The sequence below is a fragment of the Pogona vitticeps genome, chromosome 5 (assembly GCF_051106095.1).
Source record: "Pogona vitticeps strain Pit_001003342236 chromosome 5, PviZW2.1, whole genome shotgun sequence".
Classification (NCBI taxonomy): Eukaryota; Metazoa; Chordata; class Lepidosauria; order Squamata; family Agamidae; genus Pogona; species Pogona vitticeps.
In genome coordinates, this window is record NC_135787.1 from 92,668,576 (window position 1) to 92,694,486 (window position 25,911).

Sequence of the window (25,911 nt, forward strand, 5' to 3'; positions counted from 1 at the left end):
ATACCTCAACTTACGAACGTCTCCATTTGCGAATGTTTCAAGTTATAAATGGCTCTGTTCGCAAAATGTTGCTTCGATTTGTGAACGGAGCCTCGACTTACAAAAAAAAACATTTCCTGCCCTTTTTTTTTATTAAGTTCATCTTAGGTCAAAAGAATAAAAAATAAATAAATTCTCCCCCTAGTGGTACAGTACGGATTAACCAGCTTTGCATTAGTTCCTATGGGAACTAATGTCTCTACCTATGAACAGTGCCTTGACATATGAATGAAAAACAGCAGGTATGGATTAAATGGTTTTCAATGCATTCCTATGGAAAGGTTTGCCTCAATTTACGAACTTTTCGACTTACGAATACCATTCCAATATGGATTAAGTTCATAAGTCGAGGTTCCACTGTATGGTTCCACTGCTATTGCTTCTAAGGCACATATATAGAGATATCAAATATGTGTGAATTTATAATAGTGACTATGTAGATAAGATTAGATATACAGTGGCGCCCCGTTTAATGACAAATCCACATAGCGATGCGGATTTTGTGATCGCAAAAGCGATCGCATTGCGATGTTCCCTATGTTCCCAAAGCGATTTTTCCCCATAGGCCCCATTTTCCCCCAGCTGACCCTCAGGGGCTTCGGAAGGACCGTGGCCATGGTCCTTCCAAAGCTCCCGCTGGTCAGCTGGGGGAAAATGCTGGTGGGCGCTTTGGACAGACCATGGGGGAGGGCTCCCCCACAGTCCTTCTGAAGCACCCGCCAGTCAGCTGGGCGAAAATGCCAGCGGGCACTTCGGAAGGACCACGGGGGAGCCCTCCCCCGTGGTCCTCACAAAGCCTCAGCTGGCATTTTCACCTAGCTGACCGACGGGCACTTCAGAAGGACCGTGGGGGAGGGCTCCCCCATGGTCCTTCCGAAGCACCCGCCTGTCAGCTGGGGGAAAATGCCGGCAGGCAGTTTGGAAGGACCGCAGGGGAGCCCTCCCCCACGGTCCTCGCAAAGCCTCAGCTGGCATTTTCGCCCAGCTGACAGGCAGGCGCTTCAGAAGGACCGCGGGGGAGGGCTCCCCCGCGGTCCTTCCGAAGCGCCCACCAGTCAGCTGGGCGAAAATGCCGGCGGGGGCTTTGGGAGTACCGCGAGGGAGCCCTCTCCCGCAGTCCTCCCAAAAGCCCCATTTTCGCACAGCTGATCGGCGGTTCCAAAATGGCCACCGGATGAAGAAAATGGCTGCCTGCAGCGTTTTCGCACCAATTCCTTGCTTACTGAGGCAGCGAAAATGGCGGGCCTATGGAGGATTCCTGCTTAGCGGTGAGTTTATCCCCCATAGGAATGCACTGAAGGGGTTTTAATGTGTTCCTATGGGTTTTTTGCCTCGAACAGATTAACGTCGCTATGCGGGGCACCACTGTATAATATATTTGTGTATTTAGAAAAGGTGATTTTTGATTATTGTATTGGTCATGTTTGGATAGATAAGTAATCTTAATGATAAAATCAGAAATGTTTATGACGATAATTGGATAAGTGGAAATGCAGGTGAGAGAATTTATAAAAATTATCATAAATTTAGGAGGCTAGATATTGAATTAGATATGGGCAGCAGCATTCTCTCCCTCACGTTCCTGCTCTTTTTTATTATTATTATTCAACCCTTCTAACTTTTATACACCACACTTAAATCCCTCTAAATAGCTTCTAAATAGCTCTTGAAAAAGCTTTTGAAACCAAGCATTTAGGGAGCCAAAACAACCTTTGGAATTTCCTGCTGTTTTTATCAACACGACAAGGAAAGGGGGAGAAGAAACAGCTAAACTGTTGACCTACTGCTCTGAATTGTGATACTCCTACCTATCCTCCCTCCAGTCAACAGAAAAAGTTATCTTCAGGCAAAGGTTAGTCGAGGTCACCAGGGAAGGCAACCCAGGAGGAGAAGCAGGTTCCTCATTCCTACCAGAGCAGTGCGAAACATGGCCAGAGATTTACAGTTTGCATTCTGGTGATCTCCCAAGCCTTTAGAAGCAAGTGGACGCGTATTTACCTTTACAACTTTGGGTGAAAGCCATACAACCTAATGGCCTCATTGCTAAGCAAATACTCATCAAGCAGCAACTCAACAGTGCAAGAACATCAGGTAAGTAAACAGAGATTTCTGCTCCGCCTTCCTCTAACTTTTTAAAAGTATTGCTGAAAGTCTAAAGCGGTCTAAGACTAAGACAGATTTGCTTTATTTCTGGACAAATGGGGATGAATGGGGCCTAAGGCAGACACTTGACTGTGGAATCTTCAAGTACTCCAAAGTAACTGAGGGCCCACCTGTTTTGTGCTTGTATCTGCATACTTACCTCTGGGTTTAAGTCTAGCAGCGACAGGTTAATCAAACTAAAAGACCTGTACCTGAGAGCATTACCCATTTTCCAACTTTTAAATCTGCTCCAGCAAGCTGCTAGAAGATTGAAGAAGCCAGACCTTCTGACTAGACTACCTCACCAGAGGACACACGATATTAGTACAATATTAGTGCATTCCATAATATATGCTTGCCATTATATATCTTTGATTTTTTCTGCTTCTGGAACTGCTAGTATTGTTAAGTCAAACCAATTCTGCAGATCTTTTATTACTGGTAGGGTATATTTATATGCTTACTACAAGTAATATATATATTTACTGTATGTATATATCTTATAGTACAGGAATAACCTGCTGTTGTTGGATAATGGTTTTTACTAGACAAGGTTACAAGGAACACGGGGTTTCTCCATTACATGGAAACATATTAGCAGAGAGGAAAGGGAGACAAAAGAAAATTACAAATTTCTTCTCTCCCAAAGAGGAGGGCACTAAAAATACCAATGAAATTACAACGATATCATCACCAGCCCCTAATCTAGACTGGTCAGTTGAGTATCGATGTTCAATAATGGAAACAAATAAGGAAGATTATGCTCCTGACCTGGCGAGAGAGTTAGTTGCGGAAAACACTTTAGACTTCAGTAGGGTGGAAAAGAAGGGAAAAAAGGAGGTAGGCAATCTTATGTTAAAACAACTAGATGAATTGGCACTAGGATGCATCAAAACAGAAAAAGAGCCCTTTCCAAAGTCAGTTAAGGCAAGAGGAGAGTCTGACGCTAATACACTATTCCAATGAGTAAAAGACATTTTAGAGGAGATGAAGTTAATTAAATTCTTTCTTTATGAATCTTATGAGCTACTAACTACTCTAACCAAACTAACTCAGTTTAAAAATGTACCTAAGAATAACAACAAACTGATCAAGATTGCATTGTTACAGGACGGTTCTGCCAAAGAGGGTAAAAACTCCAAACAGGAAACTAAGAATAGGGCACAAGAAGTATCTCTCTATGGACGAACAAGTAAAAAAAGAATAAAATTAGCAAAAAATAAGACCAGATCATCATTAATTAAAAAGCCTAAGAATATTAAGAACACAAATAAATCAAGAAAACCATCCTAAAAAATGAACTATCATAACCTATTTACACATCTTGAGATGAACTCAAATAAAGAGGAAAAATCTTCCAGACTTAAAAGAAACTCTGAAAAGTTAGGTATTGGTGAAGCTTTGACAAATATACATCAATCAGCAATCACCTCTACCATACAGGGTATTAGTGAGGATGGTATAGATGAAGTGGAAAATGAGCCCTGGATTGATGTGCTAAAGAGCAATATAAAGAACACTCAATCAATAATCCAGCTGACGAAGCCTGAGAACAATCCAACATGGAAGCTGAGACTAATGACTCACACTCTAGCTTTCTGTGGATACCCAAAACCTAAAGGGATACTTTCACAGAATGAGTGCAAATGGAATGTGGTAAATATCTTAGAACCCATAATCCCTGGATTAACCCCCACATCTCAAATTCTTAATGTGGAATATTTTTTCCACAATTATACCCAGGCACGGGCAATTGTAAAATTTCAGGGTAGTATAATAACCAGTAGGATTTATGGCAGAAGAAAGGATCTAGCTGCGAGAGGTATAACAGTCGTTATAAGTACAGTGGTGCCTCGCACAGCGAGGTTAATCCGTTCCGGATTAACCCTCGCTGTGTGAAAACATCGCTGAGCGGGACAGAAAAGCCCACTGGAATGCATTAAACAGTGTTTAATGCATTCCAAAAGGCTCCTTTACTCACCGTTCAGCGATGTTCCTCTATGGCCGGCAGCCATTTTCGCGCCCTCCCCTCGCTTAACGAGGGCGCAAAAACGCTGCGCGCGGCCATTCTGCGGCTTCCGGCGGCCATTTTGTAGCCGCCGAACAGCTGATCGGCTCTGCGATTTTCGGCCATAGGGGCCATTGGTATGCAATTGCATTTGTGATCGTGAAAACGTCCTCGTAGAGCGAATTCATCGCTCTACGGGGCGCTCATTGTGCGAGGCACCACTGTACTTTCATAATTTAGCACACACACTACCCCTCATAAGTGAGTATGCAAGGGAGACAGAAAGGGAGAAACCAGTCTATCCCCAGGAGAAGCACACTGAGGAAGATCTTATTCAAATTTTAGACTATTCAAATGATGGGCAGAATGCTTATGGTTATCCCACAGAAAAATGCAAGGATGATAGCCATATAACAAAAAAGACCATTCCAGGTCTTGCTTGGCTAGAAGAGGAGGCGGAGATTCATCTTATTGCCTGTCTATAGTACACCAACTGGAATGTCTGGTTGCACATTTGAGGAATTTTGGACAGCCCCCAAATACCAACGAAGACCTAGCAAACCATCAATTACATGTACCTAGTGCCCCAGTATTGACACAAAGTAAGGATAGAGTGAAACCCCCTCTGGAGCCAATGATAATAATAAACAATTCTAACTTGACAGTGCCTGCAAACCATCCAGAGCTGTGCCTGATAGCCGAAGCACCCCTAGATGAAGCCCAGAGAAACTTTCCTGATATTACTAAGATAAATTGACAAACCCTGCAGCATAACGATACCATAGCTAGAATCTGTTCCACACAACCTGATAGCTATTCATGGGATAAAGGGGGAGATCTTGAATGTAACACATGATCAACTCAAAGTTATCTCATGGAACATAGCAGGGTAGGCCTCGAAGCAAAATGATCCCAACTTTCTGCAACATCTGAGGGCTCACAATATAATTTTTATTCAGGAAACATGGGTCACCAAACAAATTAAGCTAAATGGATATGCCATATATGATATGCCCGCTGAGGTCACCAAAAGGAAAGGTAGACCTAAAGCAGGTTTAGCAATATTGATATCTACTGCTCTACAGGCATCTGTCAACTGACTCCCCACTTGTGGGAGAATAGTAATGGCTCGGCATATAGTCTTTGGACCTAAGACCCCTTTTTTGGTCAATGTTTATATCACACCTCAGCTCAGAAAAGCACAAAACAAGCTTGGGAATACCTGGAAAATTATATAATAGGATTAGAATGCAAACTCCCTAGAGCCCAGTTACTCATAATGGGGTACTTTAATGAAAGGTTTAGGCTCAAATAACACTGTACTCTTCTAGTTTATGGGGGACAGTTGACCATGAGAACTTTGCCCCTAGCTATGATAGAATGTCCAAAGATATGAAGGTGAACTATGGTGGCATCTGTATGATCCAAATGGTGACTCACCTTGGTCTTATAATATTATACGGGAACCCCCGCTATGACAAACACCCTGAATTCACCTATGTATCAGGACATGGAAGCAGTGCTATGGTTTTTGTGCTAATCTCCCACTCTTTATCTAGAGAGGTACTGGAATTTTCTGTAGGCCTAAGGCTGGATAGTGACCACCTACCCCTTAATACCACCCTCCTTCTCTCAACTCTGTCCATCTGAGTGCATAACCTCATCTCCAAAATAAATTCCTAAGCTTCAAACAAAAGAGAATACACTGGACTGAAGAAACTCGCAAAAAGCTAGAAGGCTTCTTTGGCTCCACTGAGGGGGAGTCCCTAAAAAATTCAATCATAGGAGCCACAAATGCCACTACTGCCATAAATAAATATTCAATCCTAATCAATGCAATGAATACGGCCCTAACCTCCAAACAACTGTTTCCACAAGCCTCATTAAAGACAAGCGGCCCTAAGTGGTTTGACAGGAAATGTTATGTAGTTAAAAAGCAACTGAGAGAGGTATATAACAACTATAGAAAGGAAAACCTAAATGTATTACCTGCAGAATATTATGATATAAAAAAGAAATATAAACAATAGCATGTAAAAAGAGACAAGTAATTCAAAAGGGGTGGAATGCATTAATAGAATGCACTTTAAATAAAAAATCTAAAATCTGTTGAGCTATTGTCACTGATGCCCTGAGCTCATCCTTGAACCAGCTCAGCTGTAACATCCCAGCACATATCTGGGAACAGCATTTCTCTACTCTATTCGGGGACATTAAAGAGAATTCTACTCTAATCACTTAAATCAAAGACTACTTACTTGGATAGAGGAGGAAAATATCTTGGGGAAGGAACAGGCAGGATTTAGAAAGGGTAGATCAGCAATTGATCACTGTATGATTTTGAGCCATCTAGCAGAGAAATATATGTCCTCTCATGGAAACGGGCTCTATACTGCATTCATAGACTTAAAATCAGCCTTTGATTCTGTCCCAAGAGACATTCTATGGTCAAAATTATACAAAACCTCTATAGATAAGAGACTCCTCTGTCTTATTAAATGTCTTTATCAGGGCACCACACTAGATGTGGAACAGAAGGAAAACTGACAAAACCTATTCAGGCTAATAAAGGAGTTCGACAGTGCTGTATATTAGCCCCCACACTATTTAACCTGTATTTAAATGATCTGCTTGGGTGGTGTCTTGGAACAGACTTCCATCCTCCTAGATTGGCAGAGACCAAATGCCCCCTACTGCTTTACGCAGATGATGCGATTCTTCTGTCCCTATCAAAAATAGGATTTAAACGGCTGATCCGCACATTTATGAGAACAACCAATTGGTTATAAATTTTGTTAAAATCAAAATTATGGTTCGTACTCATTCTGTAACACCTAGAAAATGGACAATTAATGGTTCATACATTGAGCAAGTAAAACAGCTAAAGTATCTAGGTATCACATTCCACTATAAACTTTCCTGGGCTGCCCATAGACGGACAATAATCCAAGCAGCCCAGAAAGCTATCTTGTGTTTTTTCTTTACTAAAGAGGGACAATTTATACCAGCTGTTATTCACATTTTTAAGCTCAAGATTCTGCCCCAACTGTTATATGGTATACCAACTTGGATCCTAGGATTTGACACAACTATAGAGAGTGTTCTTTCAAATTTTTTACGATCCATTCAGGGAATGCCTGCAGCTGCCTTATGATTAGAGACTGGTCTAACATCACTAGAATGCAGTGCGTGGCTCTCTGCTTTTAGATTTTGGAACAAGGTAATATATGCTGATCCATCTATGGGATATCTTGACCTTCTACAGAAAGATGACCACAACAGCTCATGGCTTAAAGCTTTTCCAGAAAACCTGCATCTATTAGTGCTCTCTTTGGACTTTCTCTATGCCCAGGAACCCAAGGCAGCCAACTCTATCTTAGAAAAGCAGATCAGGGACATTGACTTGCAGTATTCCATTTCAATGGCTCGCAAAACATGCTCCATCTTGCACCTTGGCCTGAACTATAATTTTTCCCAAAGTGCTCGGTATCTAGAGAATTTGATTGTCCCAAAATACAGGTACGTCTTCTCAAGAGCTCGATTTAACTGTCTCCAATCCACAATTCTAGATGGGCGATATTCTGGCACCCCTTACGAAAAAAATTGTGCCCTTGTAAGGATAGAGAAATTGAAAATTTGAAGCATGTCCTTTTGGAGTGTAATTTTTATAGAAATGAGCATATCAAATTCCTCAAGCCCATAATGAATGTCTTCCTAGGTAGGACTCTGATTTAGCATGCAAAATATTTATTAAGCGATACAAACAAGATAACCACCGAATCAGTGGCCGAATTCCTTCTCTGCTCAAAGAATATGAAAAATAATCTTGACCTCTACCTAATCCCGACATAAAAACAAAAACAAAAATAAAAAACCCAATATATGGGTAATCTATTTTATCAATTTTACGATTTTAGCTGTTTTGAAATGTTTTAATTGTTTCCATCTATTTTAAATATTACATGTATGTATTTTAGTGGGTTGGAGATTGCGGAATTAAGATTGATAGATTGTATATAATATTAATACAAAAAACAACCTATGGGCAATCCATCTTATTACTTTATATTGTTTTAACTGTCTTGAGATGTTTTAATTGCTTCCTCTTATTTTAACTATTACATGCATGTATTTTAATGGGCCAGAGACCACAAGGTTAAGATTGACTGATTGTATATAATATTAATATAAAAAACAACATATGGGTAATCTACCTTATTACTTTATACTGTTTTAACTGTCTTGAAATGTTTTAATTGTTTCCTCTTATTTTAAATATTATATGTATGTATTTTAATGGGTCGGAGACCGCAAATAAAGATTGATTGATTGAATGAATTACATATTTGAAATAGGGATACGAAATACAATATGTGTAGATATATACAGATATAGTATGATTTAGTATGGGAGTAGGGCATAAAGTCTGTTGTAGTCAGAATTATATAAGGATAAACTTGAATGGGAAATACCTCCCGCCTATATGTTTTGTTTGTTTTATATGTTTTTGTTTGTCTTATATATTTTTGTATGTTTTGTATGTATGTACATGTTATAAAAATGTTTTTTTAAAAAAGCATGTCCTCAGGATACATACAGCAAAAGCACATTACTAATTCTTGTGTTCTCAGAACCCTTATAAAGTACCCTGCCTGACAACTGAGCTCTTTAATGTTAGTAGATCCTCTTGATGTTTGTATTTTCAAAAATTCATCAGTCCATTTCATGGTACACAAAATGAGTTGTTTTGGACCATGAGTCTTGTCTGTATTTGGTTACTAAAGCCTAACATGTTTTATCTCTGCCTTCTTCAGCTGTCTTCACAAACATAGTTTAGTCTGAATAAGACTACATTGGAGAGCTGAATCAAAATGCTGTGATTTGATTTGCAGCCTGTGTTAATCTGACATTGCAAATAGCGCTCATCCAGGAGCTGCAGATTTATTTGGATATTCAAAGATTTATTTGGACATTGCAACCAAAAGCCAATGGTGCTCATGCAGCACAGTGAGATTTTGCCCAAGGGTTGGGATGAAGAAGCTGAAACCCTAGCTGAACTGTCTCAGAAATCCTCACGATAAGATTCTTATATGTTCAGCCAGGAAAGAGTCATTGGGTTTTCTGGACATATTGATTGGCTGCCAGAATGATGGGCAGGGGTGGAATAGTTGCAAGTGTTCCCTGATATGGATTTTTTACCCTGCCTTTCTCCTAAAAAGCACCCAAGTATATTATGGTGTGACATTTACCAAGTGGCCCCTGCCTGTTTCACCAAACAAAAAGCTCACGTTATGTCATCCCACCAGCTGACACCAATTGTGTCATTCACTTCTTTGATTCACCTATGTTCAGTCTTCTCTTTTTTTTCCTCACTACCACCAGTGGATTTCCTTTATCCACAATATGAAAGACTTTAGTCAAACACTTATCTGGTAACTGCCAACTGAATTTATTTATTGAAGTGTATCAAATGTGCCCCTTCATAGATTGCTGCCTTGTCATGGCGAAGGGGCTTGAGTAATTCAGAGAAACTATGGGCTATGCCATGCAGGGACACCCAAGATGGACAGGTCATAGTGGAGAGTTCTGACTAAACGCAATCCACCTGGAACAGGAACTGGCAAGCCACTCCAGTAGCTTTGCCAAGAAAACCCCATGATCAGAAACAAAAGGATAAAAGGTATGACGCTGGAAGATGGGACCCTCAGGTTGGAAGGCGTCCAACATGCTACTGAGGAAGAGCGGAGGATAAGTACAAGTAGCTCCAGAGCTAATGAAGTGGTTGGGCCAAAGCCGAATGGACGCTCAGCTGTGGATGTGCCTGGAAGTGAAAGAAAAGTCCGATGTTGCAAAGAAAAATACTGCATAGGAACCTGGAATTTAAGATCTATGAACCTTGGTAAGCTGGATGTAGTCAAACAGGAGATGGCAAGAATAAACATTGACATCCTGGGTGTCAGTGAACTAAAATGGACAGGTATGGGTGAATTCAATTCAGATGATTATCATATCTACTATTGTGGGCAAGAATCCCGTAGAAGGAATGAAGTAGCCCTCATAGTCAACAAAACAGTGGGAAAAGCTATAATGGGATATAATCTCAAAAATGATAGAATGATGTCAATACAAATCCAAGGCAGACATTTCAACATCACAATAATCCAAGTTTATGCACCAACCACCAATGCTGAGGAGACTGAAATTGACCAATTCTATGAAGACTTACAACACCTTCTACAACTGACACCAAAGAAAGATGTTCTTCTCATTCTAGGGGATTGGAATGCTAAAGTAGGGAGTTGAGAGATAAAAGGAACAACAGGGAAGTTTGGCCTTGGAGTTCAAAATGAAGCAGGGCAAAGCCTAATAGAGTTTTGTCAAGAGAACAAGCTGGTCATCACAAACACTCTTTTCCAACAACACAAGAGGCGACTCTACACATAGAAATCACCAGATGGGCAATACCATAATCAGATTGATTATATTCCCTGCAGCCAAAGATGGAGAAGCTCTATACAATCAGCAAAAACAAGACCTGGAGCTGATTGTGACTCTGATCATCAGGTTCTCATAGCAAAATTCAAGCTTAAACTGAAAAGAGTAGGAAAAACCACTGGGCTAGTCACGTATAATCTAAACCAAATCCCTTATGAATACACAGTGGAAGTGAAGAACAGATTTAAGAAACTCGATTAGGTGGACAGAGTGCCTGAAGAAGTTTGGATAGAGGCTCATAGCATTGTACAGGAGGCAGCAACAAAAACCATCCCAAAGAAAAGGAAATGCAAGAAAGCAAAGTGGCTGTCCAAAGAGGCCTTAGAAATAGCAGAGAAGAGAAGGGAAACAAAATGCAAGGGAGACAGGGAAAGTTACAGAAAATTGAATGCTGACTTCCAAAGAATAGCAAGGAGAGACAAGAGGGCCTTCATAAACGAACAATGCAAAGAAATAGAGGAAAAGAATAGAAAAGGAAAAACCAGAGATCTGTTCAAGAAAATTGGAGATACTAAAGGAACATTTTGTGCAAAGATGAACATGATAAAGAACAAAAATGGGAGAGACAGAAGACATCAAGAAGAGGTGGCAAGAATACACAGAAAAACTATACCAGAAAGATTTGGATATCCCGGACAACACAGATAGTGTGGCTGCTGACCTTGAGCCAGACATCCTGGAGAGTGAAGTCAAGTGGGCCTTAGAAGGCTTGTCTAACAACAAGGCCAGTGGAGGTAATGGCATTCCAGTGGAACTATTTAAAATTTTTAAAGATGACGCTGTTAAGGTGCTACGTTCAATATGCCAGCAAGTTTGAAAAACTCAACAGTGGCCAGAGGACTGGAAAAGATCAGTCTACATCCCAATCCCAAAGAAGGGCAGTGCCAAGGAATGCTCCAACTACCGTACAATTGCACTCATTTCCCACGCTAGCAAGGTTATGCTCAAAATCCTCCAAGGTAGGCTTCAACAGTATGTGGACCGAGAACTCCCAGAAGTGCAAGCTGGATTTCGAAGGGGCAGAGGAACTCGAGACCAAATTGCTAATATGCACTGGATTTATGGGGAAAGCCAGAGAGTTCCAGAAAAACATGTACTTCTGCTTCATTGACTACGCAAAAGCCTTTGACTGTGTGAACCACAGTGAACTATGGCAAGTCCTTAAAGAAATGGGGGTGCCTGACCACCTTATCTATCTCCTGCGAAATCTATACGTGGGACAGGAAGCAACAGTTAGAACTGGATACGGAAACACTGATTGGTTCAAAATTGGGAAAGGAGTACGACAAGGCTGTATATTGTCTCCTTGCTTATTTAATTTATATGCAGAATACATCATGCGAAAGGCCGGAGTGGAGGAATCCCAAGGCGGAATTAAGATTGCCGGAAGAAATATCAACAACCTCCGATATGCAGATGATACCACTCTGATGGCAGAAAGTGAGGAGGAATTATGGAACCTTGTAATGAGGGTGAAAGAGGACAGTGCAAAAATGGTCTGAAGCTCAACATCAAAAAAACTAAGATCATGGCCACTGGTCCCATCACCTCCTGGCAAATAGAACGGGAAGATATGGAGTTAGTGATAGATTTTACTTTCTTGGGCTCCATGATCACTGCAGATGATGACAGCAGCCCCAAAATTAAAAGATGCCTTCTTCTTGGGAGGAAAGCGATGACAAACCTCGACAGCATCTTAAAAAGCAGAGACATCACCTTGCCAACAAAAGTCCGAATAGTCAAAGCTATGGTTTATCCTGTAGTGATGTACGGAAGTGAGAGCTGGATCATAAAAAAAGCTGACGAAGAATTGATGCTTTCGAATTGTGGTGCTGGAGGAGACTCTTGAGAGTCCCCTGGACTGCAAGGAGAACAAACCGATCCATTCTAAAGGAAATCAAGCCTGAGTGCTCACTGACAGATCCTGAAGCTGAGGCTCCAATACTTTGGCCATCTAATGAGAAGAGAGGACTCCCTGGAAAAGACCCTGATGTTAGGAAAGTGTGAGGGCAAGAGGAGAAGGGGACGACAGAGGATGATTTGGTAGGACAGTGTCATCAAAGCGACCAACATTAATTTGGCCCAGCTCTGGGAGGCAGGGGAAGACAAGAGGGCCTGGCGTGCTCTGGTCCAAGGGGTCACGAAGGGTTGGACTCGACTAAACGACTAAACAACAACAACAATCAAAAATAATCATAATCACAGATGTTCTTCAGATACTCATTGTACACAATCAAATCATTAAAATACCATATATCTTGCTACATAACCAATCACTACCTGCTCTATCTATTTACCTTGACCAGCTTATCTCTATTAGCATCAGTTCCTTCTCTTTCTCCTCTCACTATCTCTCTATCTGACAATCTCTCTGCAAATTCTCTCTCTCTCTTACCTTTCTCTTTTTTTCTATCTCTTCCTGCCAAACCTTTATATATCTGCTGACTCTGCCCCTCCAATCCTCTCATAGGCTCATGCAAATGAAATCCTGACTATGAATGACAGGAGTGACTTGGAGCAGTCATCACGTATTATAGTTAAATGCTGATGTCTACTTCATAAGCAATAATGTACACAAATGGGCACCACTGTACACAAATACACTGTACACTAATGTACACAAATAGATCCACAATACACTGTACACTAATGTACACAAATAGATCTACCACTGACATGGTATTCTCCCTCAGACAGTTGCAGGAGAAATGCAGGGAACAACAACAGCCACTCTTTGCGGCCTTCATAGATCTCGCAAAGGCCTTTGACTTGGTTAGCATTGATGGCCTTTTTAAAATACTTCCCAAGATTGGATGTCCACCTCGACTCCTTAACATCACCAGGTCCTTCCATGAGGGAATGAAGGGCACTGTAGTTTTTGATGGCTCAACATCAGATTCCTTTGACATCCGAAGTGGAGTGAAACAGGGCTGTGTCCTCACACCAACCCTTTTTAGGTATCTTTTTTGCTGTCATGCTGAAGCATGCCTTTGGAACTGCAACAGAAGGTATTTATCTCTGGACTAGATCAGATGGAAAGTTCTTTAATCTCTCTAGATTGAGAGCAAGGACCAAAGTCCAGCTGAAATGCATACGGGACTTCCTCTTTGCCGATGATGCAGCCCATTCTGCTGAAGACAAACAATTCATGAATCATTTTAGCAAGGCCTGCCAAGACTTTGGACTAACAATCAGCCTGAAGAAAACACAAGTCATGGGCCAGGGCATGGAGTCACCTCCTTCCATTACCATTTCCACACAAGAACTGGAGGTTGTTCAACTATCTCTGACATCCTCTCTCTAGATGTCGAGCTGGATAAACACATTGGCAAAGCAGCTACCATTTTCTGTAGACTCACAAAGAGAGTATGGCTCAATAAGAAGCTGACAACATATACCAAGATCCAGGTCTATAGAGCCTGTGTTCTGAGCAGGCGGTGCATCATGGCCTCTCCCAATTTGAAGAGAGCCTTGTCCAGCAGGCCAAGGCAAAGAGGCAGTCACTAAAGCAGCAAAATCAGGGAGCTGGACAGGGGACAGATTGGATTTGTCTTCAGTGTGGAAGGGATTGTCACTCTCAAATTGGCCATCTCAGCCACACTAGACAATGTTCCAAGTCCTCCATACAGAGCACATTACCATAGTCTTTTGAGACTGAAGGATGCCTAATGATAATTATGCTGCCACAAATGGGCAAATTATCCAATCCAGTGTGCTAATAATAACCTGATGCATCTTTGCAATTCACAGCTTTAATGTCCCTGTCATGGACATAATGTTTCCTGAATTACTTTCATCATCACCATCATCTTTTGTGGCTGGGTTATGGAGGTTTTATCCAATTTAGCAAGACTGCAGGGGTTCTAGTTTTTGAATTTTCTTCTGCTCGTTTACCTTTCTCTTGTAAATGAAATGGGACAAATAAAACATTTAAAAAAAAAAAACAGAGATAAGCCCAAAGTTCTTAACAGAGAATTTGTAACTTAGAGCCTAATCACATTGAACACTTGAATCTTTTTTTCCTTCTTTTTTTTGTATTCATAGAATCATAGAAAAGTGAATTTGGAAGCAGCCTACTATGCTATCAAGTCCAACTCCCTGCTCAATACAGGAACACAATCAAACACATCTGCCAGGTGATTATCCAAGTTTCTCTTGAATTCCTCCAGTGTTAGAACACTCACCAACCCCTGAGGTAACTGGTTCCACCATCGTACTGCTCTAACAGGAGGTTTTTCCTGATATTCAACTGAAATCTGATGACACATTCCCTCTATGCTGCCACTAGTTGATCTCTGTCAACAATGTTCAATTAGAAAGATTGAGGTCCATGCTGAGTGTAAGGTTTAACAAAAACAGGATTATTGATTACAGTTCACTTAAACAGGTTCTTCACAGATGTTAAAGTATTCAGTAGTTTAGTAATAACTTTTTTCACTCTTAACTCTCTATAAGTTCCACACTCTTAATTGCATCCCTTAACTCCTCACTCTACCACTCTCTAACTCCCACAGACTAACTCTTCACTTCAGACTTTCATCTCTGACTCTAACTGACGAACTGACCAAACTCTCCTTCTCTGCCTCACCCCTCTCTTCTAGTTTCTCTGGCTCTGCCTCCCAACAACTTCAATTGGTGCATGCAAATATCCTCCTACATGAGCCAAAGCAGGGTGATCACCACATCTGGCTTCCTTTAACTTGAACTTATTGTTGTGTGTCCTGCACTCTAGGATGATCAAGAACAAATGCTGTGTCTCCTCTGTACAACAGCCTTTCAAATATTTGAAAAGTGCTATCATACAACCCCTCAGTCTTCTTTTCCCAAGGCTAAACATGCCCAATTATTTCAGCCTTTCCTCATAAGACTTGGTTTCCAGTCTCCTGATCAATCTTGTCACCCTCCTCTGAACTTGTTCCAATTTGTTAGCATCCTTCTTGAAATGTGGTGTCCAGATATATATTGATATATTTATTCATTTTCTGTCCTGTTTCTGGGTCCCTGCTGCCCTAGAATTTTCTTCTTCTTTTTTTAAAAAAAGTGATATATCACTACAGCAGCATATATATGCCATTTTATTATTTCTTCCAACTGTTAGTCTATGCACCGCTTTGTGGGATAAGTCACTAGGGCAGAATTTTAAAATGTTAGAATTGTTGAAAAGCTAAGGGGGGAAATTAACTATAAGCCAAACAAAAGCAGGGATGAGGGTTATAATAGGGAAGACATTGGCTAAGTGAAACATCAGTAAACTGTCATGGAGAAAAAATATAGAACAAAAATCAAATGATTCATTGCCAAGTGTTTAAAAAAACGTGAAAAGGCACAAGTATGGCTGCCATGCAGTGGTCATGAGGCCCAAAAACCAACCAGTTCACATAGTAAATAAATCAACAGCAATATTCAGACATGCAGAAGTGATAAGGAGTGAATCAATACTGGGGCTGGATTATTCGAAAAAGGCCATGCAATGAGGTGGGGAAAAACTGACTGGCTGACTAAATGAATGTTAACCTGCATCGTGTGAACGGAAATTTACAAAATGATTAAAATAATAGCATAATCAATATACCTGGGGTTCCTTTAGCACAAGTGACCACACCCTTAGTTGTGAATTTTGTGGGGAGGTCGTAATTATCTGGAGGATTCATCAGTAGCAGTTTTACAACACAGCTCTACTTTTTCAGTAGTCTTGCCACAGTTTTGTCTTTTAGCCCCAGTATGCTAGAGTATTATGGAAAGATATAGTGGCCATTATACAAAAATTATGATTCATTTTATGGGCCATTCCATAGAAAGGCAAACTGTGTGTGTATGCTGCATGCTGTTAGTGGCTCAAAACCAGAACTACCATTATGGAAGGACTCAACACCAGCCACAAGATCTGGGCAATGGAGGTGAAACCTAGGTAGCTAAGATAGATCATGGTGGTCTTAAAGAGTACCCTTAAAGAGTCACTGAATTTCTAATGTCTGCATGCCTGAGTCACTTGGGCAGACATTGGCTGAAAATTATCAACCACATCTTCCACATCATTCTGGTTCCATCTATTGCAACTTCTTGGTGCCACCTATTGCTAGTGCCCCATGGGAAAGTAGCTGCCATTGACCAATAAAAGAAAATAAATTCCATGCTGAATCGACTTCTAACACAGGAACACTGGAAGCTGTGGGCAATATGATCCAAAGGCCATGCAAAGGCCATGCAAGCACAATTAGGCCGGAGTTGATTTCCTTTGTTTTTAAGAATAGCAAAATTACCATATGCTCTAATTTCTCACATTTTAATATGCAGGATTTTGAAATGTTTGACTTCTTGTATCCAGCAAGAATCAACAACATAAGAAGACATATGGTGGCCTGCAGGTCCAACACTGGCGTAATCTTATTTATAAAACATGACAACTGCACTATTAAAGAATAATAAAATGCTAAAGCAGAAATGGAAATTTAGTTTATTTATTTATTTTATCATTTCATGAAAAAATATAAAAATACATATAAGTACAAAACAATCATGTCATAAGCATACTATGGCCTCTGATTTGTAGCTGTTTTTTTCTTATGAAACATTCATATAACATTTCTTTTCAGTATATCAAATATCAAATATTAAATTAATTGTCTTCTCAAAAGATATTTAGAAAGAAGTGCAGGCAGAACTTTTAAAAGTTACTGCATCATTCCCATAAAGTTCCATTTATATTTCTTTCAATTTTTCTCCACTGCAATCAATGGGACTTAAAGACTGTAATAACATACCCAGTTGTATAGATGTCACAATTAATGTGGGTGAATTGTGCCTTAGAGACCATATGATTAACCTCTAACAACACAGAGAAAAATACCACATACATTTATATGTTATTAGAATATTCATTAGCTTAAGCTGCAATCCTATGCGCATCCCCTTGGAAATAAACCCAGCATACCTCTGGATATACTCAGGATTGTGCCTTTAGCCATACAAAATTAGAAACAAAATATTATCGCTTGCTTGCTGTATAGGGGACCAATGATGAGGTATGAAGTACTCCATTCAGTGAAGTGCTGCATATTCTTAATTTTCTAGTCACTCAAGTCACTGGACATCCTCTTTTGATCAAAAATCTGAGGATGTACTAGCTTCTCAGTCTCTTATCCATCTACAGTCTTTAGGATTTATGAAGTTCATATTTTGCAGCTGACCTCAAAAAGTGAGGCTGCTGAGTGCATCCGGTAGAAAATAGAAAAAGGCATTGCAAGATTAACAACAATGATCCATGGTTCAAATCCAAACACCATTTCTTCCAGTCCATTGTCATATTCAGGGCGGCAGCCAAAAGCCGGAGGAATCCAAAGCTATGAAACAGAACTAAATTTTAGAAATGAAAATAACGATGAATGTCACCGTTCATATGAGATTAAGGATTTAGCTAGGGGAAGTCTTAGAACAGCCTAAAATTATTCCAATGTACTCTCAATCTAAAATAGCAATTGTAATTTTTACTTTTCTTAAATACTCGTTCATAACAAAGGCTCTTGTGGCAATTTAAAGACTAACATGCTTTACTTGGCTTAAACTTTTATAGATTACAGAGCACTTCATATGTTGATAGAATTCCAATGGCTGTGTGTAAGAGCCTTTTGCCTCACATGGCTTCCAGTCATTCTACTTGTTTCAAAAGTATGTTTCTGGGACAGGAACCACATGTATCCAGATAACCTGCAGTAAGCTTTTTTACAACAGGCTACTTGCAGACAGGTGTAAAACTACTGGAAATGCATATCCTGTTTTAATGTGATTCCTTGCATTAAAGTAAGACATGGTGCAGCCACCAGCTTGCCAGTGCTGGCAGACTTCCCAGCTACTGACAGCGCTGAGGGTGAGGCATCATGCCACTTCATGTGTGGCAAAAATGGGGTGGCTGGAACTGACAACCACCCAGGCAAGGATAACATTGCCAAACTGGTCAGTGCCAAGATCGCTGGGAAGCCTCTCAGAACTGGCCAGACAACAATGTTATCCTTGCCTGGGAGGGGAGGCAGCTCCAACCGCTCCATTTTCATAGTATGAGGATTCTGCTGCTCCAGTTCTCATGCTGTCAATGGACAGGAAGCCTCCAAGTATTAGTCAGCCAGTGATGGAATTCCTAATGCAGTTTAAAAATGGGCAGATTGGTGTCAGGTTTAAACCACAGAGTAGGACTTGCATCACTTGGTTTTTCCTGACCATGCAAGTTATGGCCTGCTGTCTGTCTTTCCTGCCTTATTTTTCCCTTTTCCTAACTCACAATCTTGAGAAATAGAAATGTTTTGTTGCTTATTTGATAGCAGCAGTTGATCTTCAGTAAAGAAAGGGTATTCGAAGTAAATAAAAAATTAGCTTCTGTAATTTTATTGTTTTATTTTTGGATAAACTTTTGTTATGTTTTTAGCTGTCTACCCACACCAAATAAAAGAATATGAGGCAGCTCTTGTTTTTGCAGCTATAACAGTATTTACCACTAGGTCTCTGAACACTTTTAAAATAACATAATTATTTTATAGTGAGTTTTTGCATTATAGTCATGTCTTCCAGACATTTTTTGTGTTGCAAGCTGCTTTAAACAAACGCTAGTTCCCTGTTCATATTACAGATGTGGATGATCTACTTAGGATGTTTTCCAGCAATGCCTACAATGCTAAAGTAGACATGGTCTAGAGGGGTGGGGTATAAATAAATAAATAAATAAATAAATAAATAAATAAATAAATAAATAAATAAATAAATAAATAAATAAATAAATAAATAAAGATCCAAAATACAGTGGTGCCTCGCATAACGAGCGCACCATTTAACGACGAATCCACATAGTGATGCGGATTTTGCGATCATTTTTATGATTGCATTGCGATGTTTTAATAGGTAAAACAGCGCTTACCGATCTTCGCATTGCGATGTTTTAGAAACAGCTGATCGGCGGTTCCAAAATGGCTGCCGGATGAAGAAAATGGCCACTTGCAGCATTTTCGCGCCGATTCCTCGCTTACCGAGGCGGCAAAAATGAGTTTACCCCCCATAGGAATGCATTAAACTGAGTTTGTTTTTGCTTCTAATGGGAGCAGGAAAGAGTGCTCCGACAGACATTTTATGAAGACTTTCTCTAGGCAACACTGCCATGCAGACTTTGCATTCTTTGCAATTCCTCGATGGCTATGAGTGCACTTAATAAATATGCATATTTTAAAAGTGTAGGTAGTGAAAAAAGTATTTTGAATGTGCATAAAAACACATCACAAAGACAATATCCTTAATGGAGAAATGTATTCAAATAATATGTGACCAAAATGTGCATATTTTTAAATGCAAAAAGCCCACTTTTTTCAATGGCACATTTTAAAAAAAAATAGATGGAAGTGGGCATGAACAGACTTCAGGGAAAAATGTCTGCAGAAGCAGACGTGATAAATGTGCACATACTAGGTGGCAGAAGCAATCTCATAATTGTATCATTCATACAATAAGACATAGAGGGAGGGGGAAAAGGAAATCCTACTGATTGAAATACTGCAGCCTGAGATTTCAATTTAGTAGAAAGCAGTCAAATACATTTTACATCTAACTTAAGCTAGCTTTAGTATTTACCTTTAGGCCTCTCTGTTTACTCAGATTTGTTCTTTTATTCTTGCAGGCACTATTTTCTAAAATTTCTTGTGACATATAATGCACAAAATAGCAGTTATTTGGCACATTCAAAGTGATGTCTAAAACTATGTTGAAGAAAATAGTTTAAAGCTCCCTGCTAAAACTGCTGAATCTTGCAATATAGAAATATAGTCAACCTTTGTGTTTACGTCTGTCTGTCTGTCTGTCTGTCTGTCTGTCTGTCTGTCTCCCTCCCCCCCCCCCCTCTGTGTGTGTGTGTGTGTCTGTGTGTGGTTTCTTGTTTCAAATTATGGCTAAGATAATTTCTATTATCTACACAGGGGCAGCCCCTGTACTTTTTTTAAATGCAAGGACCCATTTAAGTGTGCAAAATAATTTAAAAGAGTTCCTCTGATATGAGTATGTGACCTTGTCACACCACTTACATCATCATAATCAGAGCACAAACATCTGGAAGCAAAAAGCAGGAGATTCTAGCTGCAAAAATGTAGTTTCTAGGAAAAGGCTTCAGCATCTGTTGACAGGGTAGATCTTCTATGGATATTTATAATGTGAAATGTTTTCAGTGCATCCAGAGAAGACTTATATTATTATTATGGTCCATGACCAGCAAAAATATTAAACATAGTACAGGTTACATTTATAAAGCAGTCACAGTGCTACAACAGAGAAAAAAAAGAGTTAAATTAAAGTTATTGGTTAAAATCATTATCCATTAAATCTTTATGTATCTTGCCTGCAGCTGTGAGAAATTTTGCACAGGTAAATGTAATCTGGGGATTAAGGCCTAAAAGTTGTTTATGGGAGATATCTGTATCAATGTATCCTGTACTATACCTGTTCCTAATTAATATTCTACTTCCTTAAGAGGGCAATACATTTATCTGGCCATTAGTCCAGTTTATTCCCTGTACATTTTAAAACACTACTTGTGCATACACAATCCAGTGGCCAAAATCCTGTTACTTAGCATAGTAAATTTTACTTGTCGTTAGTCGTGTCTGACTCTTCATGACCCCATGGACCAGAGCAAGCCAGGCCCTCCTGTCTTCCACTGCCTCCTGGAGTTGGGTCAAATTCATGTTGGTAGCTTCAATGACACTCGTCCTCTATCGTCCCCTTCTCCTCTTGCCTTCACACTTTCCCAACATCAGGGTCTTTTCCAGGGAGTCTTCTCTTCTCATGAGATGGCCAAAGTATTGGAGCCTCAGCTTCAGGATCTGTCCTTCCAGTGAACATTCAGGGTAGACTTCCTTCAAAATGGATAGGTTTGTTCTCCTCGCAGTCCAGAGGACTCTCAAGAGACTCCTCCAGCACCACAATTCAAAAGCATCAATTCTTCAGCGGTCAGCCTTCCTTATAGTCCAGCTCTCACTTCCATATATCACTACTGGAAAAACCATAGCTGTGATTATGTGGACCTTTGTTGGCAAGGTGATGTCTCTGCTTTTTATGATGCTGTGGAGGTTTGTCATCACTTTCCTCCCAAGAAGCAGGCATCTTTTAATTTTGTGATTGCTGTCACCATTTGCAGTGATCATGGAGCCCAACAAAGTAAAATCTGTCACTGCCTACATATTTTCCCCTTCTGTTTGCCAGGAGGTGATGGGATTAGTGGCCATGATCTTAGTTTTTTGGGTGTTGATCTTCAGACCCTTTTTTGTGCTCTCTATTTCACTCTCATTAAGAGGTTCTTTAATTCCTCCTCACTTTCTGCCATCAGAGTGGTATTATCTGCATATTTTGCATATAAGTTAAATTAGCAGGGAGACAATATACAGCCTTACTTCTTTCCCAATTTTGAACCAATCATTTGTTCCATATCCAGTTCTCACTGTTGCATCCTGTCCCACATAGAGATTTCTCAGAAGATGGATAAGGTGGTCAGGCACTCCCATTTCTTTAAGAACCTGCCATAGTTTGCTGTGGTCCACACAATCAAAAAGCTTTTGTGTAGTCAATGAAGCAGAAGTAGATGTTTTTCTGGAACTCTCTAGCTTCCTCCATAATCCAGCACATATTAGCAATTTGGTCTCGAGTTCCTCTGCCCCTTCAAAATCCAGCTTGTACTTCTGGGAGTTCTCAGTCCACATACTGCTGAAACCTGCCTTGGAGGATTTTGAGCATAACCTTGCTAGCGTGTGAAATGAGTGCAATTGTACGGTTTTACTAGAGCAGACCAATTGAATCAATGGGAATTTAATTAGTCATATCCTTTTAATTTCCATTGATTCCAATAGGCCTAACTGTAACTTACTTTAGCACAGGAAGCCATGGTTAGAGGAGAACCAAAGAACCTATGGAGGATCTGAGTCATTAAACCTTCATTAATTCAATGGGTTTACTCTCGTGTGATTTATTATGGTTAGCAACAGGATTTTACTAATATTTCACAGCAATCCAAACCAATACGTAGCTAATGGATGTGTCTGCATATTGTCACAGTTTCAGCAGGGTTGTTGTTGTTGTTGTTGTTGTTGTTGTTGTTGTTGTTGTTGTTGTTGTTGTTGTTGTTGTTGTTGTTGTTGTTGTTGTTGTTGTTGTTGTTGTTGTTTTACATTGCCCATCCCTTTTTTTGCACACTAACAGGATCCTGGTGTATCCAAGTGTCCTTTGTGTGCAGTTAGTACTTTCTAGAAGAAATGGTTCGGGCCCAGAAAATAATCCTCCTTCTTTTCAATACCTTTTCTCTTTTGGGGTTTTGCCTTTCGGAACCTTATTGAGCAGGGACTTCTTTTTTCTTTCCAAGTCTGCAAGCTACTCTGCAGTATGGGACACAGCTCCATGATATTTTGCAGAGCAGGACTATAGTATCATCTGCTGAAGTCATGTCAACTGAAAAGGCCACCTTGCTCTGACAGAAGAGGTGGTAAAAATGTTTTCATATTTTACGACTGTGTGTAATATTAGGCTGCAAGAAAATCAAAGAACTGTGTCCACTCTTTATTCTATGACTGATATGTAAAAAGTCAGGTATCATGCTAAGTGCTTCTGCTCTTTGAAATATGCCACTGTATGAGATACTTTGGGTGCTCAGAGGGAGGCAGCTCCGGCAACTCCATTGTGAATTAGGCTATGGGGGCTGCCTGGATCAGCTTAAAAAGTAATAGTGGTGTTCTTATAAGAGCCTTTTTTAAAATTAAAAAGCTGGATGAAAATTCTATAAATAAATGAATAAATAAAGACATACCCACACACAGAGAAGGAAGCAATACTACCTAAGAAGAGAGAGTGATACAGAATTGTGTCACTACACTGAAAGATAGCCAAGAGCAAACCAAAAAGTTAAAAAGGCATGCTGTTGTCACAGCATACTCTTAGACTTTTAAATTTTGCTTTATTTCTAGCCCTTCTCTCAAAAAGAGACCCTTGATAATGTGCAGAGTTTCATCTACTGATAATGCAGATCAAACTGTGATCAAAGGGGGAAAAGATGGCTAGATTTTGTTTGATTTGGTCTCCTGGTAATCCTGGTTACTGGAATAATTGGCATTACTTTTGTACCACAACTTACCGACAGATTACACAAGAACAAAAATGCAGAAATGTTCTTCAGGATTCTTCTTTTATTGTTGATCATCATATTTCCATTATAAATTGAGAAATCTGAGCTAGAGAGGGTGATTGGAGTGTTGGCTTGGATTTTGTCTTCATCCAGTGTGCTACTTCCACTGCTCTCAGGCAGACAGCTATTTCCACTGAACATGTGTGGCAGCTCTCTACTTTCAATGTCACTGGTTCCATTATATATTTCCTTGTAGGATGGTGCAATGGACAGAATGCTGCCATTGGATACAGTAAGTATGCGAAGTGTTTTAATATCATCATTAGTCCTTTCCTGTTCACGATGTATGGATTCAATTATGAATAGGTTCTGAATATACTTCTCAATTATAACAAGGATGGAATAGGGCAAATTGTACCATGAATATGTAGGGTGGGACTGAGCACAGATAATTGCAAGAATGGAGCCCCAAGAAAGGAGCCAGGATCCTGAGGCAGTCCCCACCAGTAAGTCTGCATCGAGTTTCCTAGCTGGATTTTTTGAAGCATCCAATGACTTATCTTCAAGTCTGTAAATAAGAAGTGCAACAATCCCAGCTGCACACATGAGTGTCAGTACTGTGATAGCATACAAATAAAACATTATGAGTGCTAATTCACTCTTTATTTTTGAACGCCCAATCTGAATCAAGTAGACAACCACAACTGCTATTGTTGTAGAAAACACAACTAGTCCTAAAATGGTGCCCATTGTTTTGCCTTGAAACTTAAATGATGTCTTGCTTTGCTGAAGGTGTTCAACTTTGCGTCCAATATTCTTCCATAGCACATAGAGCATTGTGGATGCTAAAATGTGATATTCAATGTTGAAGGGATACAGATAATATATTCCTTGAGAAAATATGGAGCAGAGGGCTGGTATTGTACAATTACAGTATGGTGCATGGTCATCCAATTCTACAAAAGAGACACCAAGTTATGAATGTTTGTTACAAATATTAGAACCAAAAGAATCTGTAACAATAAGCCAAGAGGTCATAGATGCTATGACATCACAACAAATTCTCTAAATTCAAATATATTTTATCCAATGCATTCATATACTCATTTATGATATTCTGCCTAGTTTTCTTTGACTTTTTGATTTTATTAGCCATTTACCAAATTACAGTTTGCTCAATCATTAGCACAAAATCCAAACCCTATCTGCTAAAGCCAAACCCTAATTGCCAAGGTGGAATCTAACAGTATTTTACTAAGAAGTCTATCAGAATTATTTTGATATGGCAATCCATTATTATATTATAATTTATAGCAGGAACCATTTTAGCCATTATAAATGACATATTAATAATCATATAAAGAGAACATAGAAAGAGCCTACCCAAAGACTACATACATATTCAGCCATCCCCTAGGCAATGACAACACCCTGTTGGCTGATCCTTCTACTCTAGAAGTGCCACTGGATTGCTTATGATGCAAACAAAGAAGAAAAGGAAGCCATATAAAATACATACTTATTCCTTTTGCCTGTAATTAGACTACATAATTGCTGTAGTGAACCAGCCCATACCCAGAGCATTCCAACTTGCACCTTTCTGGTCCCTTGTCAGGGGCTACTACTTTTTTGGTGTGGGTAGGATTGCTCCATTTTGGTTCATTTCCAGTGTATGTTGTTACTGGGATCAAATCAAAGTGGCAGGTTGGCTGTCCTTTGGAGAAGCTGTTTAATTAAAAACTTCCTCTGAGCTCTCCTTTGGAGTGGTGACATTTTATACTTCTTTTTCATTGCTGCTAAAGTATCAGCGGTGTTTTGAAGTTCTCTCAAAACATCATTTTGCTGAATCCATTAAAAACAAATGGGAACTTTTTTGTCCCCCTTCCCCTCCATAAGGACGGAAAATTTACAGGGGGAGGTTCCCATTTCTCAGCTGAGAAATTAAGAAATGCCTGAGATCTTTGATAAACAATAACAACAAACTGTCTTCCTCTCCTCTAATGTTGTAGAAAAGACATATTGTGGGGGGGCCTGAGCCAGTCACTCTCCCTTCTTCATTCCCTAGTTCACTGAATTGTAAGGAAAACACAGTAAG

General features: G+C 39.8%; 1 protein-coding gene and 1 long non-coding RNA gene across 4 annotated transcripts in view; one reads left to right on the forward strand and one right to left on the reverse strand.

Moving 5' to 3' along the window:
• Positions 1-1,996: 1,996 nt before the first annotated feature.
• On the forward strand, positions 1,997-17,094 carry LOC140707474 (uncharacterized). The gene is made up of 3 exons (XR_012087561.2): positions 1,997-2,130; positions 14,729-14,820; positions 16,979-17,094. It is a non-coding gene; the product is annotated as an uncharacterized LOC140707474 (long non-coding RNA).
• A 4-nt stretch (positions 17,095-17,098) lies between these two features.
• OTOP1 (otopetrin 1) overlaps positions 17,099-25,911 on the reverse strand; it is a 54,272-nt gene continuing 45,459 nt past the window's right edge. For all 3 annotated transcript variants that reach the window (XM_073001035.2, XM_073001034.2, XM_020813311.3), the window contains 2 exons: positions 23,826-24,772; positions 17,099-18,024 (listed from right to left, as the gene is read on the reverse strand). In XM_073001035.2, coding sequence (XP_072857136.2) covers positions 17,854-18,024; positions 23,826-24,772 — 1,118 coding nt within the window. In that variant the 3' untranslated portion in view covers positions 17,099-17,853. The remainder of the gene's footprint in view (positions 18,025-23,825; positions 24,773-25,911) is intronic.